This window comes from Passer montanus, unplaced genomic scaffold, assembly GCF_014805655.1.
Source record: "Passer montanus isolate IOZ18808 unplaced genomic scaffold, ASM1480565v1 scaffold6, whole genome shotgun sequence".
Classification (NCBI taxonomy): Eukaryota; Metazoa; Chordata; class Aves; order Passeriformes; family Passeridae; genus Passer; species Passer montanus.
Genome location: NW_024371037.1, coordinates 8,919,452 through 8,939,995, shown reverse-complemented (window position 1 = coordinate 8,939,995; position 20,544 = coordinate 8,919,452). Strand labels below are relative to the sequence as shown.

General features: G+C 45.6%; 1 protein-coding gene across 1 annotated transcript; it reads right to left on the bottom strand.

The window, feature by feature from the left end:
* Positions 1-2,140: 2,140 nt before the first annotated feature.
* On the bottom strand, positions 2,141-20,208 carry WNT2 (Wnt family member 2). The gene is made up of 5 exons (XM_039727014.1): positions 19,554-20,208; positions 17,999-18,222; positions 14,810-15,087; positions 11,721-11,985; positions 2,141-4,755 (listed from the first exon to the last, which is right to left on the bottom strand). The coding sequence occupies exons 1-5, from the start codon at positions 19,631-19,633 to the stop codon at positions 4,526-4,528; spliced, it is 1,077 nt and encodes a 358-aa protein (XP_039582948.1). The 5' UTR covers positions 19,634-20,208; the 3' UTR covers positions 2,141-4,525.
* Positions 20,209-20,544: the final 336 nt, after the last annotated feature.

Genomic DNA, 20,544 nt, shown 5'->3' with positions numbered 1-20,544 from the left:
AGTGTCGAGTCAAGCTGGCCCCTTCTGTCCCTGCCTCCCCCTGGGTAGATTAACAGCAGCTCCCTGGCTGGATCTGCACTCAGAGAGGCGACTGCTACACCAAGGGGAGAGCTGCTGCTTTCTCTTTTTTATCATTTGATGTGCATGCTGAACATACAGACTGTTTTTTCAGAGCATGGAAGTCCTTACCCTAGCAGAAAGGAGGAAAATTATCAGGAGTTTTGCCATGTTGAAGGAACCTGCAGAAGCTGAACATCCAAAGGAAGCTGCACCTCTTGCACACGCTACACACACCCCTTCACACCCAGTGTGGCTGTCACCCTGCGGTGGCCCTGAAAACCTCAGTGGTTCCAGTTACAACAGATTGTAAAAGACAGCCCCTGGCCCCACCCAGCTTTCAGCAGGGCTCCTGCCCAGCTCCCACCACAGCTGTCACTGTATTGACTCATATGCATTTGCTTCTTTCTCACAAGAGATCTTAACTTTATGAAGTTGCATCCGTTTCCCAAGGCAAGTGAGCTGTCAAACAAAAGTAACAACCCAAAATCACATTTGTGGTTACAGCCCATGAGCTGTCTCTGTCTTTCTGATAATAATATTTCATTTCATAGTTCATTTCTATCATTTGAAGTGACAGGTAAAACCTGCAGGCTGTGCCATGTGACCCCAAAACCACTTCTTGCCTTGGAGGCAGCCACCACCTGCATGCAGCCCTTCCAAGGAGCGTGGGACAAGTGCCACAGAGTGACCCTTGGTACAGTTTGTGCTGCCACACTGAAGTAAGAGCTGCTTTTTCTTAGCAAAAACACCTTCCCCAGGCTCTGGGGAAGATCCAGCTCTTCCCTAATCCCAAACATTCCTTTCCCCCTTGGCCCCATACACTGGGCCCCACAAGAAGCTGGGCACGAGGCCTGCAGGCAGTGACCAACAGCTGTGGTTTGGGCATGCAGGCTGGACACCCCTCAGCAGCTGTGCAGTACCAGAAATGCAGCATTTTATTTCTAATTCACATCTGCAAAGAGTGCACACAGGGATGAGAGGCCAGGATGAAACGCACAAATTTGTTTTAGATATTTTTCCAGAAAAGAAAAAGCAGCCATCTTTCAGGCTTCAATGCCCACATGCCCTAATATACAGCACCATTCCTAAGTCATTCCTCATTTTCCATGTGGTAAAAGAAAATTAAACTCTTTTTACAAGATTTTGCCTATAACAGTGTAACACACTTTTTAGGGTAAAGTTTGTTGAAAATAGTGGGGAGGAAGCAATCCCAAAAAGCTTGGCAGGCCAACGTTGTTTCAGGGCGCTGCTAGATCCTGAGTTCATGCAGCAAATTAAAGGGAACTCCCTCAAGAAAATTGGATTGCGTATTTAAAAAAATAATCCTACAACCTTTAGCCTCAACTAACATTATTCTGACATTAAAATGTCTACCTAGAGACAGCTGTTTCCTCTTCATGACTAAGTACATGAGTAAATTTATTCCATAAAACAAAACTACAGTATTAGTTCATTTGCCATGCCTATTTCTGTTTCTTCTTTTTTGGTTTTATCTTTTTTCCCCCATCTTATATTGTTTTTTGGATTTACTGAATATTATGGAGGTGCCTTTCCTAGCAATATTTACATCTCTGAGTATTTTGCCACTAAGAAATAGCAAAAGTTTCTGGGAGTGCATTTCTTTGTGGAGGCAGCAGAAATGCCTACAACTGTGAGAACTCTACCTTGATCTCTTAAAAAAAAAAAAAAACAAAAAAAAACCAAAAAAAAACCAAAAACAAAAAACACCACCAAGAAAACTTTATAAATACAGAAAAAACTGTCGTAAAGTAAGTGGCCAGCTCAGCACTTACCCATTCAGTGAAATATTCTGGGTTTCCTCTGGTGCAGTGGTTTTGATGCAGGCATTGCATCAACGCTGTGGCACGTGCCCAAAATGGGAACATCAGCCAGCTGTGCACACCTGAGTGGGCTTCCTGCTGGACAGGGTGACAAGGACACTGAAAGGCCAAGGCACTCAATGCCCCCATCTTCCTGGTCTTACTGGTAAGACCAGCCTTCAGGAACCACAGGCCTCTGACCCAGAGGGAGATTTGGAACAGGAAGATGTGCCTTAGAGGAGGAGACCAGGTTGGGGAATAAAAGTTTATACACTTTGAACACAGTGACTCCAAAACACTTTATCTGGGACTGCGGAATTCAAGTGAGTTGATTTTCTGGAATATTAAACAAATAACAGATTTAAGAACAGATCTGATTTCATTACCTTCATTCAACTGCCTAGAACAAGTTCTTTATAAGAATGAGCCTATTTTCTTTTTTCCAGAACATTGCCAGAAATTTTAACCTATTATTAAATAGGTAATCTTTTAGACTACTCAGGCTCCTTAAATCTTAAAAAAAAACAACCAAACAAAACAAAACAACTGCTCTGAAAGGTTAAAAATTATTATATTGCTTTTAAATGCTTTAAGGCTTAAAGTATGATATTGCTGAGACTATGCACTACATGTGGATTTAATTTCACAGTGAAATCCCAATAAAAATTCTCCTTGGAGCTCACCTTTAAATACAACTATGTATGAAATTTTCCTTATCCAGCCCAGAGCCAGAACTGGCAGCAATGAAGAGGCCAGCAGTACAACCCCTGAGCTGCCCGTGGGTACATATATCCATCTCATACATGCCCTGCATGTGCACGGACACTGGGCAGGGCTGTTCCCACCAGCAGTCGGTTTATAGACAGGAATGTGATTATTGTTACCTCTAGCCATGACAATTTCCATATACAGTTACTGAAACATTATCTTATTGTCCAAATAAAGAACTTTCTGGAGCCTCCTAATCTTTTAACACCAGCTGTGCCTTCTGGAGATGAATTACCCATTTTAATGATACAAACTTTTTTGAAAGCCTTGCAGATGTAAATGACTGGTCCCTCAAGACCACTTAATGCCAAACCTCCTTCTTTTTAAAGTCTTTCAAGAAAGTTCCAAAAACAAAACATACCCAGAGTATTCACTTTATTGCCTTGGTTAGCTACTTGGATATTACTTTTTCCTGCAGTTTGTACCTGCTAGGGTTCTTCCGTTTATTTCATTTTCATATGGAAATTTTACCTTCATCTACAATGTGTTCTATCACTCATTCAAGCTCCTTTTCCTATGTTATTTTTTCATTACCTTGCCTGTCCCCACTCTTCATGGATGCTTTTATTACACCTATTGGCACAGAACCCATTTTTTTCTTGGTTCATGTTGCTGATCTCTGCCCTGAGGAGAGGCAGCTGGTCTCTCTCTGACCCAGTTCCTCTCCACTAAGGCTGCAATTTTGGGGCCTCAGATGCCTGCACATTTTTACAGTAAATTGTTTCGTGCTGATCCCAGCCCAGCATATGGACCTGGCACAACCTGTAACTGCCTCCATTACAAGCCAATACACTCCAAATCATAGACATGCAGTTTTGCAGAAAATATGCAGAAAAAATCTAATTTGGATGTCCCCATCTGAGTGGAAAGTATCATTCCGGGCACATTTAATAGATTTATTAACTTTAAAAGAACACAGACACTGATAACGTCTTTAGAATCCAAGTCATTACTGAGGCAAGGCATCTCCTTCTCCACCACTGTTCACAAACATTTTTCCACTATTGTGTATGTGAAAAAGAAGAAACCTTATCCTTAGGTAGTTGACTGTCCTGTACCCAGCTTTCCCTAGGGGAAAAACCATTCTATTCAATCCTTCAGATCAGAAAAAAAAAATCCTCAGCAGTTAATATTATTTTTTAGAAGCTTTTAAGGCAAGTTTTCACAAACATATAACTAAGACATTAGCTTTGACTCTAATAGTTCATCGAAGTGTTATGGCTGAATGTATCTCCTGCAATTTCCTTTGTCTTAGGCCATGGGCCAATTCCTGCCCCACAGGAAGCCACAGTGTGCTAATGGTGGCCAGGGTGGCCTCAGGTAGCCACCTTACTGGAAAACTCCAGTCCACCAGGGATGATCAAACACCCTTCCAGTAAAGTTTTTCACCAATCTGGCCACAAATTTTCTTTCATGGGGAAATCACCAGCCAGTGCTCAAACTCCAGAGCCATTCAGTAGCCAGGGCTCAACTGTGACCTGCCCAAGATCCTTCAGAAGATGCCTGAGCAAGCCCAGCCCACGTGGTTGGTGGTGGTGATCTTGTAAAAGTGCCATATTTTGTATCTTCTCGTGTTCCTGATGGCAGGAATGAATTGCCACAAGGGTTCTGGGGGAGAGTTACACAGTGGTTGGAAGAGTCTTGGCATAAGTACATCCTTCCAGAGCTGCATCAGTTTATGCAGAGACAACTCTGCAGCAACACTGTCATGCAGAAATGCCAAGTAAATGCCGCAGGGTTTATATCAATTTTTCAGCAGCATCTCTGCAATGAACAACAAGTGAAAAGAGGCATAGAAATGAAAAGATCTCTGATGTGCTCCCTGCATGGACCAGGAAGGGCAAAGGCTGTGGTCCTCAGCATCAGCAGCCCGTGTGTCATGTCCGGGAAATCCAGGCAGCGCTCTTGGGCGCCTTGCAGGTGTGGATGTCCACCACTTCCAGGCAGTCCTGGCAGCGCACAGCGCAGCACCAGTGGAATTTGCACTCGCATTTTGTCACCCTGCTGACGCGGGAGGTGTCGTAGCCTCTGCCGCAGCACATCACCTCACAGCTGTCCATGCCACGGGAGCTTTGGTTGCACACCCGGCCTGCTGTCCCGAGCGACCCTGCAAAGGGAGCACAGCACAAGTCAGGAGGCAGATTTGAAGGAGAGACAACCAGCATGTGAAAATAGGTATAGGAGACACAATTTGTAATGTATTTGATCCTTTAACATCACATCACCCAGGAAAATGCCTATAAAGGTAAAATTACTCCCATATTTCCCCTAGGAATCAGGCCTGAAGATGAGGAGGAAGAAAATGGATTAAATACTTTAAGGGTCTGCCTGATTCTGTTAATATCATCATGTTTTTCTTCATCTTTCCCTGGAACTTTCTGCCCCTCCAGGGAGCAGTCACCCTTCCCAAGGCTGTCTTGCACCCAGTCCCCCAGGACTGTCTGAAAGGGGATGCCCAGGTGGAGCATCTTCATGGTCTTGGGCTTTGCTGAGGAGCTCTGGGTGTGCAGGAGAGGGCTAGGAGAGAGAACTCCACAGAATGTGGTGGCTGTGAGGGACTCAGTGGGTAAAGTAACTGTACTGCCAGTGATTAAAGTCTTGCAGAAGTGAGTGCAGAAGCACCCCGGGCCTTTGGCATCGCTGCAGTGTCCACCTCATTTCACCAGGTCAGGTGGCAGCTGAAGAGTTGCTGCTCTGTGTGCCTCTCATCTCTCTGGGGTAACACCAGGGGTTCTCCTCCCATTTCATGACAAGATTAAAAGAAACTAAATTATAGCCTGCCTGGACAGAAAGAGGGAGAGGAACCATATCACACCTTGTCATGTTCTTCAAACACTCAGGAGGAGTGGCTGTGGCCTGTGCCTGTATCCACATGGCACAAAATGGCTCTGTAAGGCATGTCTTAGTCTGAACAGTGACTGTGCCACACAGGAGCCACTGTTCATCCAACACAAACTGATCTTAGGGTACATTTTAGGATCAGTATCACAGCTGCTGACAGGTTATTACCACCAAACTGAAAATTTCATAAAAATTAATTGTCTCACCTAATTTCCTATGTATTGCTATTATGAATCAAATGCAGATATATCAAAAAATTAACATTCTTCTGACATTTTCCACAGACCTGATTACAACTCCATTCTCTTCTTGGGCAAGGTGATATTCCCTAAGTAATGGCTGTGGTCAGTAAATTAACTGGAATTATTTTACAAAGCATATTTGCAGGTGCACACTGAACATGAACAATTTACCTTCTTAAGGAAAACTAATACATGCAGACATTAATTAAAATTTGCATAAGCTAGGATAGCAAACCAATCTTAATTAATAAAATGTAAACTGCAGTTAAATCATAATTATTAATAATTTAGGTTGAATAAATTCCAATTTTAGTTTTTTCCTCCCTAGGGTGAATTTATGGCTGTATGCAGTGATGCTGCTGTCTCAAAGCAGTTTATAATATACAAGTCTTCATTGTCTCTCCATCCCTTGCTGCCCCCCAGCATCAGGAAGACTTCATACTATATGGGGGCTGACCCCAAACCACTAATGCAATGAGGAGTCTCTCAGGAACTGGACCAAAGTCACCCTCACAAACTGTGTTTTTTCATGGGACTGACACATGATCCAGCCTCCCAGCCATGGGGGTGCAAATTTTCCTCTTTTTGTACCAAACTTAGGACAGCCTTTAACTGCTGTCCTGCAGAAGTGCTTCAGCCCCTAGAACACATCTCAGCTTCCCTGCCATGGCCTAGATTCCTGTACCTATTTAAATATTTAAATATTCATTGGGTAGAGGTATACACCTGGAGAGCTTCACTATGGGATGGCTGGTTCCTGTGTGCTGCAGGCAGAGCAGCAGGGTGTTTGGGGCTCAGCACAGGGCCCACAGCCCATCCTGGAGCTGCTCAGCAGCTGCTGAGCCCCTGGCCCTGCCTTGGGGCTTCTGAGCTTCAAAGGGCTCCTGGCTCAGCGGGCTCAGCACAGGGCCCACAGCCCATCCTGGAGCCCCTGGCCCTGCCTTGGGGCTCCTGAGCTGCAAAGGGCTCCTGGCTCAGATCTGCTGCAGCAGCCAGCCCCCAGAGGGAACTGGCAGAGGGAAGAGAAACCCACGGAATGGAGCCAGAAACAGGCTCCTGCACCTGCAGCCTGATGCATCCCAAACCTCCCTGGGGTCTGGGCACGTTCATGCTGCTGCCTGTGGACCAGTGCTCTGCATAATGTCCTTGGGGAATGGCTGAACAGCACTTGAGAGTAAACCTCTGATATCTGGGGGAGCAGCTCTGCTGGCTGTAACAACCAGCCATGGGGGGCACCAGGCACACCCTGCACCAGGAAACCAGCAGCAACTCCTGCTCCTGTCCCTACAGCCAGGCTGGCACCTGGATCCCCTGCAGGAAGGGGGAGAGGTGCCCCCAGCAGTGACCCACAGGGGCACACACGGCTCCCAGCAAGCCCTCAGCCGTGCAGCTCTCCCTGCACCAGGGCAGCTGGCACAACAGGCATAGCAGTGATGCCAAGAGGCCTCTCCCAGACCTTTTCTTCAGGAATCACTCCATGACTGGGGCAGAGAGACTTCCAGTGCTTCCCAGTCCAGGCAAGGCTGAGGACTCAGGGGGATGCAGAACTACATGATGCACCTATGGTCCACAGGAAGCCTGTGGGAGAAGAAAAGCCAGACCCTGCTTCCCAGCCATCACACTCTCCTCCATCCATGATGCTGAGCAAACAGCTGGGATACCTGAATGTAAGTTCTGCTGTTTGTGCCAGCCCACAGCAATATCCATCACATCCCAGACTGCGCAAAATACAACCAAATTCACAGAAAGGGTTGTTAGACATTGGAATGGATTTCCCAGGGAGGGAGTGGAATCACTGGCCCTGGAGATGTTTAAGGAAAGACTTGGTGTGGCACTTAGTGCATGATCCAGTTGTCATGGTGGTGTTCACTCAAAGGTTGGATTTGATGACCTCAGAGATCTTTCCCAACCTCATTGATTCTGTGAAGAAAGGCATTTATCCTGGTCTCTGTTCAGACCAAAAAAACATCACAAAGACCAAGCTTGTGACCCAGGTGATTAACGTTCTGTATCGGGAATTCACACCAGTGGAGGAAAAGCAAAGCTGCCCTCCACCTCAGCACAACTCCCAAGCAGGAGCAGAGTGGGGTCGTGTCATGTGGCTGCTGGGGGTGAAGGAAGACCCCATGTTCCCCCACATCCATCAGGAGCTGCCCAGAAAGGTTTAACCACATTCCTCAGCTGAGGCACAAGTTAGTTTCCAAGTCCAATGTTCTTATTTCCAGATGTAAGGGGAAATCACACAGCACTAAAGGACAACCTAAGCAGGATGCACCCACTGCTTTCAACAGTTTTGCCATCAGCTTCAAAACCAAAGTTATTTCAGCCACTAACAGTCAGAAACTGGGATCACCTGATGCTGACCACAAAACATCAACATTTACTACACGACTGCAACTTAATTATCCACAGATTGTGACAAAAGTGAAAACAAGCTCATACAAAGGCTCAGTTTTTGAGCAAAACCAACCTTTTTTTAAAATTCAAACAGCACCTTCAGAATCTCTGCAGCTTCTCTAGTGAGAAGGAAAATGAACAATAAGCAGCAGCGAGGAGCCAGACAAGTTACTGCACTCCTTGGCAGGCCTGAGTGATGAAGGCAGCAGAAAACACTGCACAGAATAAGGCAGAGTTTTCTGCCTGCTACCTGCCCTGCACCTCCTCATCACTTACGAGGCAGGGGTAGGTTCCAACTTGTACAAAAACTTTTTACAATCTCTTTTTTTTTATTTCAAATGTTGGAATTGCCATGCCTACACACATTTTACCTGCCAAAACATCCACAACTTTTCATACTGCCAACTTCACAGCCTGTACATCAAGTCCTTTCTTCTCAGTTTGCACAGTTATTTTTGGAAGTCAACCTGTGTTATGTTGAAAAATATTTTCTTTCCATTCCTAAAGCCCTAAAATGTATTTATTAGTATATAATGAGAGCTTTTTCCTTGTACTTCTATTGAATAAAATCTGGTGTCAAGCAATAACATCCATTATTAGACTTTCACACACACACATACAAAAGCAAAAAAAAAAAGTGCAAAACCAGTGAAATCCCCAATGATAGTTTCCTCACAAGTATTCTTGGGAAAAACCAATTGAAGGAAATATTCACAGAAAAGTAGTTCTGGAGCTACTGGATCTTACAACACCCAGTAGAAGGGCTGGAGAGAACAGGCAGTACACATTGGAGGCAGATTTCTCTGGTGGGGCTGGGATTTCCCAGGCCAGCACTGAAGAGATGGCCATGTGTTGATAAAAAAAACAGTTTACCTAGGATGACTTTTTAAAGCTCTCTGGGATGTCCTATCTCTGTTTCTATCAAATTTTGAGCAAAAATTATTTCAGCAGTTATGTGTGCAGGGTTAAATGAATTCTGAACACTTCTGAAAAATCTTCCTTTGGTCCTTTGTGAAATCTTAAGGCAAGGAAAGAGGTGGTCAGGTTATTACTTCATCTTGCTATTGAGTGGTTTCCCATATTATACCACTCCTGAAATCAATTACTCCTCTTTTGCATTCTAGAGGGAAAAAACAAACAAAACAGAACAAAACAAACAAACTACATTTTGGGGTGTTCCATGTATGTATACCCAGCTGCCCCCTCAGACAGAATGCCAGACCCAGGGTGGAAAGCTGCAGTAGGGGAAGAGAAGGTATCTGCTTTTTTTCTGGGTAAGCTGCTGATGGCAGAATCCTTGAGCACTTTTAACTCACTGGTTCCTATGTGTTAGCACAATCAAGCCACAGATGACACTGGCTTGGACATTTCAGTTTGTGAAGTTGTCTCCTGGTCAAGTCATGATGCTCCATAAGGTTTTCTCTGTGAATCCCTCATTCAGCTCCAACACTAACCAACCTCCAGATAATTTTTTTCCCTGAAGCATTAAATCGATTTAATTCCCTGGAGAACGACAGGCAGAACTGTATTTGATGACATACTAAAACATTGTGGCATTACATTCAGCTGACACTGAATCTAATACCACACTGAGATGCCCCCATCTATTTCCAAACTCTGACTTCCATAATCTCATTTCATTTGCAGTCATTTAATAGGACTGGCACTCTGCAATGATCAACAGAACAAACCAAAAAATGAAAAAAATGTGGTGCAGCTGCCAAAATCATCTCCTTTAAAGACAGATCAGGGGTTTTTTGTGTGTGGTTCTTTTTTTACTCCATGCAAGCAGCATCCCATCAAAAGTTTACTGCAGTTTTCTAAAAATATGCTCTTCCAAACAGCCACATTCTCTGAATTCTGAGCAGCAAAGAAACACCACCTCAGCTTCAGCATTATATTTGAGCTGAGCCAAAAAAAACATATCAGACTTTGCCATCTCTGGGCAGGCTTGCCAGTGTCTGGCAAATGCACATACAATACACTGTGGTGAAAAATGCCCACTCTCCTCCACAATAATAAGACTGACAGATGAGATTAGGCTTAGTGCAAAGAGATTATTAAATGGCTTTTTGACATAGAATTGGGTAGTGTACAAGTTCTTCTTCCAGGAGAAAAGAAATCATGGTTTTTACAATGAATGAGGCAACATCAAGAGATAAATGTTTTGAAAAAAATCCTAGTCTGCAGTTAATTTCTGCAAGACTCCACAATATGTCCATTTATTAATTTGGATTAAACTTTACAGTATCAGCCACTATTCAAGGAATGGTATGTGTTCATGCAGGTAATAAACATCACCTGCCAAAATAATAAATAACATTTAAAATTATGTTGACGACTCAACTAACCAGAAACACTGTACAATGTAATTGTACTGGATGAAATTCTGCATTCACTGAAGTCAACAGTACATGACCAGGAATTCACATATTGTTCTTATTTAAGTACAGCTGTTTTGCAATGTTTATTCCAAGCAAACTTGGATTATAAACATGCAGCAGTGCCAGAAAGAGTTGAGCTGAATTGCTATCCAGATACTTAGGGATTTGTCATATGGGGTGCAATCTGGTCCATTTACAACCTATTAATTAGACCCACGACTTCTCTAATACATTACTCAGTCTGCCTCTCTTTTCCAAATTTCTGGGAAAAAAATTCTGGTTTTCTAATCGCTAGTTTTTAATTGCCACATCAGGAAATACCATACACGGGTCAAGAGCCATTAGCAGGATTCCTGGTGCTTGGCAGTGCCTTGAATTCTGCAACACTGCTAAATGTGTCTCTATCAAATCTCTGAAGCAGGAAAATGCAGTTTAACAGCAGCACCAATACTTCATCTGTTCCCACGGGGGCTGGCAGAACTCTTCAGAAGATGTGATGTTTGTCATGGACAGAGCCAACACTGCCTCGCAAAGAGCAATAAACAGCTGTGTCACTCAGCCACGTGTGCTGTGCCCACCCACCTCTACTCTTCCATCCACCTGCACGTCCTCCAGCTGCCTCACCCCCTGTTACCCACAGCTGCAAGCAGGGCTGGATTGTCACAGGCTGAACCTCCCACATGAGATGGGGACAGGCGTGTCTGCCACCAGGATCCGCAGTCCCAGAGAGCTGTGGGAATGTGCAGATAAAGGAGGGCACCACAGACATGCATAACAAGGAAAGGAAGCAACACAACAAGAGGTGGCATCAACGGGACCTGGGGCAGCTCTGGAGTGAGCTGTGTGGGGTAAGAGTGAGTGTGGCTGTGCCCAGTGTGGACCTGCCTCCAGAGCACAACTCAAACTTGTACTGAAAGCAGCTTTGCCTTACAGCATCTCCAGGGCTCCACAGCATCTGGCAGAAACTGCTGAATTATATTAGAACAACTGGCTGTTGTACACCTAGAGACATCAAGGAACTATTGTTCTTGTACTGAATCTTTCCAAAACATCTTCTTTCCTGTTTCCTGCTGGTTACAAGCATGGATTTATTTATATATATATATATATATATATATCTATCACACACTCAATAAAATTATAATTTTTGACCTTTGAAGCACAAATATTTTAAATAAAGGCATTCACATGTAACGATAGAGGCTTACCTACATCCCTGTCCCTGATACAGTAGTCTGGAGAGCTCTCAAAGTATACCAGGTCATTCTTAGTTGGCTTCTTAAATTTCTTATTAGCCACAGTGAAACCCGTGCCATCTTGATTCATCACCACCTGAATTGCTCCATTGTATTTCTTCCACAGATAATCTCCCGTCCTCCTAAAGTCTGCCATGGCCAGCCAGCAGGTCCTTAGAGTGCAGGATCCACTCACACCGTGACATTTGCACTCCTGTTTCAAAAACCGCTTCACGGCCTGTTTAGAAATGCACAGGTAAATATAAATATACACAGGTAAAACAAAGCATGATTAATTGCTTCTCAGCCCTTTCCCATCCATCCTGCAGTGCCAGGCCTGCGATGGGTCTCCAAATTACGGTCTGTAGTGACACCCACTGGTAGCATCAAGTCATCCCCATGTGGCTGCTCTGTTCTGGTCGCTTGACTCAATCCCGACTGGTGGGCTTACCTTCCTGCTGCTGCCAGTCATCCCGAGCATCGGGGGGGCGAGAACACAGACTGGACAGGAAGCAATGACCAGAAATGACCAGAATCATTCAGCCCCTCGGGAGGTGAAGGTGCCCCCTTTCCCCATGGTTCCCCATGCAGGATCGCCGTGCTGATCCTCTGTCCCAGCTCCATGAAGCTGCCCTTTACCTTGAACAGCATTTCAAATATTGCCCAGAAATTCATAGGCATTTCATATTTAAATTACTTTTAAAAGACTGTGTAAAGCATTGTACCTGCGCTAGGCATCAGATCTATGCAGAATTTAAAAATACAGTATACTTAAAATGCTTATACAGATTTTAACAAACATTTTAGAATAAGACCTTTATTAGTTTGCATTGGGGAGATCACCCTTATCATTAATTTAACATCTGGATAGTATTAAAGCCATTTCAGCTTCATCTCAGACATTTAAGCTATCTGTATGATGTTGGATAACAACAGATGGTTATTTACTGTCTATGAACAACAACTGTTCATAGACAGTAAATAATTCATTCCTAATTATGTAAATAGGGATATTTGATCTATAAATATTATGCCTTAAGGGTTCATGAGATATAAACTTTTTTAGAGTTTGAACAAGAGGAATGTCATCATGGGAAGAAGGTATGAGAGAGGAAACCTCCAGGATTATAAGTGAGATTGATGCACAGTGGGGCAGCCTTTTTCAGTCAAGCACTTAGTAATAAAGTGAGAATGTATTATAAAACCAAAGGACTTTCAATTTTCTTTCCAACTTGTAAATTATACAACTACTTCAAAGAAGTCACTGGCATTCCCACAGCCCCATTTCATTGCTGTATCACAAATCTGGGATTTAAGCACATGCTTGGTTTTAATTATCTGAGCAGAAATCAATTTAACTTCTTGTATGTTTAAAACAACTTTTTGGAATAGTGGAAGAAGCTCAGAGGAATATGGTCTCTTTTTGTCAGTAAAATTCCTATACTGATATACAGCATATTATATTCTATGACTCATATGGGAATATTAAAAATATTTGTTTTATTTTTAATTAGCACAGTTGGAGTAGTCTAGTTTTAAAAGACATATATAAACACCCCTTATGGGGGAAAGAAAAAACCTTGTCTTACCCAGGTCAAAATGCCAGGCTTGTGGGCAGCTGAGGTGGTGAGATCCCTGCAAAGCTAAACCTACACTACTGCACTGTAAATACAAAACAGTGTCTCTGCACATAAAGCAGGTCCTAGAGCATATGAGAACATATTCATTATTTTTAATTGAATATATTTAGTAAAATTTCTTTATCTTTTTCTAAAAATCTACCTTACCAGTACTACCTTAATATTTGGCAGAGGTGTTTTTTAAAAACTTAAAAATAATAAGATACTCAAATACTACAGAAAGTACTTCCCACCATGGAACTTATTTGCCCCTAAAAAAACTCTTTGTGTTGTCAACTTCAGCCTCTTTTGGACAGTAGCAGAAACACGACCACAGTACTGCATGTGCCTATCACTGATCTGAATGGCCTCATCTGCCTACATTACATATTAATTGTACCTCCTGGCAATAAGCAGATGGAGGAAAGACGCTGAAGAACAAAATTTTTTCAGGAAAATCATCTACTTCCCGTACAAAAATCGACCAGAATACAAACAACTTAATTCCTATTAAATATACATTGAAGAAGACATTAAGGAAGATTTTGTGTATTAAATATATATAAAGATGAGACACAAAAAGTCTCTACAAATAATTCCAGATGTGCCTGGCCTAGCACAATAAAATGGGTTTTTTTCTGTATTTCAGATGTCATGGGAGCAGCACATTTTTAACATGTTTTAAAAAATGAAACAGCATATTCCAGTTTCATGCACCATTCTTACATGTTATAGCTACCACACAGAATGTTAGTGTAGATATTCCTCAGCCCTTGTACCAGAGGCAGGCAACACACCTGGCAACTACTCCTTCTACTCACCTTCAGTGTGAAGGTAAAGAGTTTTCTAGTTGAAATTCAGGAATGGTATTTTCATACAATGTTTAGGAAAGGGGTTGCAGATGCACCGAGGCCATTGCATTTTGGAGGGACACGTATTTTGGCTTTTTTTCTTTAAAAGTTGTTACCTTTTATCTCTGCTCACTTTGTGATTAAGTTTACCATATACATACAGAAAATGACAGAATAGGGTTTGTTTTTTTTTTTTTTCTCAAGAGTTATTTTGGATTTGCTCTTTTCCAAGCCTGTTCTTCAGTGTGAACTTCAGCCTCTTAGGAATTTGTATTCTGTATTAATGAAAAAATAAAACTCCTGCTTATATAAGAACTAGGCTCAAAACAAAACCTCCATCAAAACTGATCCTGCAGCTCAGACTCCTGCTTGACTACAATAGCAATACTGTTAGGCAGTTGAATTCAGTCTGTTTGTAGATCTCTGTCACACTGAACCTCCAAGGAAGACAGAAACAGCAGCTCAGGCTCCTGCTCTTCCTGTATTTCTTCATAAGTGCTGAGACCAGACAGCAAGAGCCAAGCATGAACCGCCCCAGACACAACAGAGGTGTCCAGGAACATCTCTAGGCATCTATTGCATGGACACCCACCTTCCTTCCAGCTCTGTTGTTGTGAAGGTTCATCAGTGCCCTGGCATCTTTTCCTTTCCGTTCTTTGGCATCCACAAAGGCTCTGGCAAATTTAATGCCATAGTCAATGTTATCACTGCAGCCACCCCAGTCAAAATGGCCCTTGCTGTCCTTGGCAGAGCCTTTCTTCTTGGGATCACAGGAGCAGGATTTCAGCTCCCCTTGGCTACATGCCCTGGTGATGGCAAAAACAACTCCAGCAGAGGAGATGGCATGTACAAAAGCAGATTCTCGACTACCTGAAACAAAAAAAATAGTCAGTTTAAATATAATTGGGGTGGATACTTTGAGTGGCTGTCGTATATCCAAGACAGTTAGGCTGGACTTTTTTGCAGAGTGAAAGATAAACTAGGCTGAAATCACACAAATACACATTCCCTGGAGCCAGAATTAGTCATGGCTTAAGCTTGGACCCCTCCCTGGTAAAAGCTCATCAATATAGTGTTAGAGTTGGAAAACATTAAACATTTGCTTCTGATATTGATTCATATACTTTCATGGATCAGTTGTTTTGTACAGATATGTGAATAGGACAGCTGGTACTCCTATCGTGTTTCACGAATTTAGAAAAATATATGAAGTGCTATGTGAAAGATAAGTTTAAGGAATTATTAAATAGGGACACTAAAACAACATGCACATTGCAAAATACTGCAAGTAACTCTTGAAACTAGATTTTTCTCTCCTGAAGTTCTTGGAATAGACTTTCCTGCTTAAAACATGCTAGGGAGAAAACTTGGGTGTCATTTTCTGAAAAATAAGTTAATATTAGGTTTTCTGCCTAGAATCAAGCCTGTAACCATAATTCACACAAATAAGTTCCATTAAATCAATGGCACTGCTTGTGTCATGCTTGAGGCAGGATTTGGTCTGGCAGCTGTGACTTCTTCATGCCAGCTGCTCTGGCAGCTTTCCCATCTCCTAACCAAGATACTTTATTACACCAAAGATTATCTGAATGTGTACACTATACCTACTCATAGGCAATTAGGTACATATTTTAATGTAATAATTGTTTTTATTTTAAGATGCAGTAGTTTACAATACAGAGCTACATTACACTGCCACAAATCTATTTATGGTAATGGAAATATTTTCCTACCTTTAAAGTTTTTAGCACAGGAAGAACGACAAGTAGATTTTCTGTGCAATATCTAAGACAACTTGCAGTGAGAGAGAGCTCTTTGCAGGGTTTGTAAGCCTTAAGCAATGTTAGCACAGTAAAAGAGGACCCCAAAGACAAATGTTAACAGTGACTTTTTTGTAGAGGCAGAATTACACCATAGAGCTTTTTATTTAGTATTTCAATTGCAGTACACCAATATGTTTAACTTATGAATGGGCCCTCCACTTCTACATGCTGTGCAAGCCTTTTGCAAATGGCAGCTGGGCAAACCATGCCTTCCTTATACTGCCTTCAAAATCAGGCAGAAGTTGCCATGGCTTGCTAGAAATCGTGCTCTTTTGAAGAGTTTCTCTATTTCTGAGAAAACTTATTCAGAAATATCAAAAATTTGCAAAGTGTTACTTAAAAAGAAACACGATATTGTTGGAAGAGAACAGGTTTATCTTTGAGTTTATTGAACTAATCAATTTTATTAGAGCACTATCAAGCTACATTTCCATGGCAATCACAGCCTGATCAGCCTCAGTGCAGAGCTCAGAAGCCTGATGCTGTCATTCTCTCACATGAGCCAACAGTGAAAACTTCACTTTTGGAAAAACTGCATTTTTACTTTTTTTATTAAATAGCCTCATCATTATTAGGCTATGTTCTGCCAGACTTGTTTTCCTGAATATCAGACAAACCTCACTGAAAACTTCAGCCTGTGGGTGACGTTACTGGTTACTCACAAATAATTGCTAAGGGAACATGAAGCTGGTGACAAGAACCAATATCTTACCAGCAGCAGAACCAAACACGGAGTGAAAATCCCCCTGTTTGGGTCAGCATGCCCAGTGTCTGCCATCTCCTCTCCGTCCCCACCAGTGGGGCAATGGTCCCAGGGTACTTTCCCACTCCCCTCCTTGCAGGTGCCACGCTGCTCACTGTTTGGAATGACTCTGGGCACATTCCAGGGACACAAGTGCCAGGGCAGGGTCAGCCGCACTGGCTGGGCACCAAGGAAGGCCATGTGCACAGGGTGAGGCACTCGGTGAGGAGAGCTGCAGTCACCAAGAACCTCAGCTGGTTTATCCCGCGGGTAAGGACATTCTGACACAGTAACAAATACCAGCCACGTCTCTGAGTCAAAAGGGCCACATTTGAGATCTGAAGACTCACTAGATGCCTTACTCCGACCTTTAGATGACAACACCTCCCTCAGGGTGGGAAGCACAATGTTGCTCCCTCAGTTGCTTGGGGTTTGCACAAGCCTGGCTCAGCTCTATCAGATGTGTGTGCCCTGCCCCTCTCTCTCCCGGGCCTGACCCGAAGTGCCGCAGTGCCTGGGGGACAGGGCTGCCCCAGCATGGGCACAGACAGCGCAGCCCTGGAGGCACTGCACCCTGCCCGGTGCCTTCCCAGAGAAACGCCCCAGCGGGAATCCGCCTGCAGAGGAACTGTCTCCTGCCATCCCAAGGCACGGAGCTCCGGTTTGCTGCCCCTCTCAGCAGGGCCCATCCCGAGTCCTGGTATCCTGAGGCTGGGCTGTGATGGAAAGTCTTCCGTCCTGCTGCCACATTCTGATGCCTCAGTTTCCCTGTAGGCTTTAATATGTGGGTTTGATATCTATTATACACCAAAAAAAAAAAGAGAAGTTGGGAGCTGCAGAGGCAGCTCCTAGTATGCCAAAACCCCACACTGTCTCCTTGATTTGATACAGGTTTTTAAGCAATACAGATGTTCACGTTATCATATATGCTGTTCTGCTGTCCGTGAGACCCTAAAATAACTTTGCACGTCCTCTTACCTTCCTCCTGAAACCCGTAAAACCAAGCTCCACCCTTGCTAAGGATGAAGGATGCAGGAGGATGGCCACCGCTTCTCATCGTTCCCGCACTCAGCCCAGGGGGTGCCAGCCCCAAGACAGCCCCTGTCACCCTTGTGAGGAGCACTTGTACCCCCGCTGTCCCTCCAAAGCCCCTTTCACCCCGGGCCGCGGGCTGCCCGCCCAGCCCAGCCCAGCCCCGCAGCCGGCCCGCACTCACTGCGCAGCAGGACGCGGCCGAGCAGGCGCTGTCCCCGCTCCAGGGCGTTGCAGTCCCAGCGGTGCCGGCGGAACTGGTGCTGGCACTCGGCCGTCCAGGCGGCCACGCCGCGGCCGATGGACAGCATCGCCTCGGGGTGCCGCCGGCACAGCTGCCGCTGCCGGCTCACCAGGCCCGGCACGTTGTCGCACATCACCCGCGACGAGCCCACGGCGCCCATGTACCTGCGGGAGGGAAGGGGCAGGGCAGCGCCGGGGCCCACTCCCGGGAAGCAGGGTCCTCTCGCCCGGAGCCTCCGCCGCGGGTCCCGAGCTGCGGCTACCTCTGCCTTTTTGGTGGAAATCCTTTACAATTAGTCATCGACCCTGTATTTTTTTTAATAACGTGAAGCATTCGGGAGAACCCCAAGTCCCGCTATTGCAGCTCCGTGCAGTACTTAAAAAAAAACAACAACCAAACCTTGAAAAAATTAAATTACATCATCTGTATCCAGATGGTCTCTATTAGTCCTGAAACGTTTCGAAAGGTACCTTTCATAAAATCCAAACTTCTATAGGTGTCTTTTGAAGGGATCAAACAGAAGAAAATGTTCTTTTCTTGAATTTTCATTATTATATACGATCATGAAATCGTTAATGCCGTAACTTCTAAAAAATATCGCATTTAGAAGACACCATGACAAAAAGCCATCACAATAAATAACGTTTATACGACTAAGGACACAGATAGTCATTTTATTGAAACATGCCCAGTCTGATAAATCGGGCTTTAATCGCACGTCAGTCAGAGTCAAAGTTAAATGTCTTCCCCAGGATTACAAGAAGGGGTTTAACTCCTCTCCTACACCAAGACTGGGCTTGGTTGGGGTCCCCAGTTCCAGGGGCAGGTTTATGTTTCCATTCTAACGCGTTTTGCAGGGAGCTGCCCGAGACTCCCCACGCCGACACCAGCTATCACTCGAAGCCGGGCCCTGCCGGGCTCTCCGCCCTCTGCTCGGGCAGTTTGCAGCTCAGCGAGGACTGTGAAGGAGGGAGGGGCGGGGGAGGGCGAGGAAGAAGGAAAAAAATAAATTAATAATAAAAAAGTAGCGCCGCTGCAGCCAATTCCCAGCGCCGCGGGGCGCGGAGGGGCGGCTGCCAGCAGCGGCGGGCGGCAACCCGCGGCCGATTCCCCTCCTGCCCTGCTCCCAGCCCTCCTCCCTTCCCCGCTCCCTGCCCTGCTCCCGCTCCCTCCGCGGCCCCGGGCGGTGCCCGCTGCCCGCGCCGGGCCGGGTCCCCGCACCGCTGCCCAAAGCCCCGGGCAGCCCCGCAGCTGCGCTGTGCTTAGGCGGAGGAGGAGGTCGGAGAGCCGGGACGGGGTGTGGAAGGAGGTGCCGGGACCGTCTAAATCCGCTCGCTTTAAGGCCGGACTTTCTGGACCGGAGCAGCTGGGAGCAGCGAGCTCCGCTTCTGCGAGACTAAGAGGGAGAGGCTTCCCCCACCTTCCCTAAATCACAATTAATCCGACCCCACCTTCCCCAAGAGCAAATAAAAATTTCTGGAATTGCACAGCTTACCACCATGAGGAGGTGACTGGTGGGGTCGCCCAGACCAAGACCAAGGGAAGAGACCACCAGATCCGAGGGAGAAAGTTCATGTTAGAAACGCTTCGGTCCACATCAGGTCAGTTGCGGGGAGCAGAAGAAATCCCATGGAGCAACAAGGACGAGCAGGGGCAAAGGCAGCTTGAGGGCTACTCCTTTCCCGTGGGTCAAGCACCTTCGCATCCCTACGCGCGATCGCGGGGCTTACCGATCCCCGGCCGGGATACGGGGGATACCAGCTGGTGCACCGCTCTGGATTCCTCTCGGGTCGCCCTGCACCAAATCCCTCAGGACATGGAGTTCAGCCCCACTCCCATCCTTCATCTTTGCCCCGATCCAGCTCTTCCCTGCAGTCACGGCAAAACTGAGGGGCTGGTGTGGGCTGCTCTCAGACTGGGTGGGTTCTGCTTTGGTTGGTGTTTTTTTTCCTCTGAAACTCTGATGGATGAAATGATGTCAAGAGACACTGGGGGAAGAGGAGGAGGTAACACCTCTGATTAGGCAAGGAATCCCGAGGAGCCAGTTGCTTTCCAATAACCCTACAAGCAGACAGAGTTCAAACCCGCCAGCAGATGCTACGAGACCTGCTGCGGAGCCGGCGGCGGCCCCGGCGGGCTGTTACAGAGCGGCAGCACTTGGCACCTCTCGGGATTTGGCACGACGGCAGTTCAGGGCTCGGTACGCGCACCCGCGAACAGCGAGCACGGAACGGAACGCAGCGGCGATCGCTGCTAGCAGAGAGGCAGAGCAGCCCCGCTGCAGGGCGGACACCGCCCGGCCGCCTCCCCTCGCCACGGGCCCCGCGAAGCCGGGCCGGCTTCTCCGCGGGCACCGGCGCCTCCGCCCAGGCGTCCCTGCGCAGCCCCGCACGGCTGCGCCCATCGCGCCCGAGCCCCGGGATGGGGGAATCCGCCGCCTCCGCACCGCGCCCCGCCCGAGAGGCGACTGACGGCCCCCGCCCCAG

Excerpts from the sequence above, each read along its gene's own strand:
- WNT2 (XM_039727014.1), bottom strand. The coding sequence starts at position 19,633 with ATGAACTTTCTCCCTCGGATCTGGTGGTCTCTTCCCTTGGTCTTGGTC. Across the intron at positions 18,223-19,553 it reads CCAGTCACCTCCTCATGGTG|GTACATGGGCGCCGTGGGCT; the intron begins GTAAGCTGTGCA and ends TCCCTCCCGCAG. Across the intron at positions 15,088-17,998 it reads CGGCCGCGTCCTGCTGCGCA|GTAGTCGAGAATCTGCTTTT; the intron begins GTGAGTGCGGGC and ends TTTTTGTTTCAG.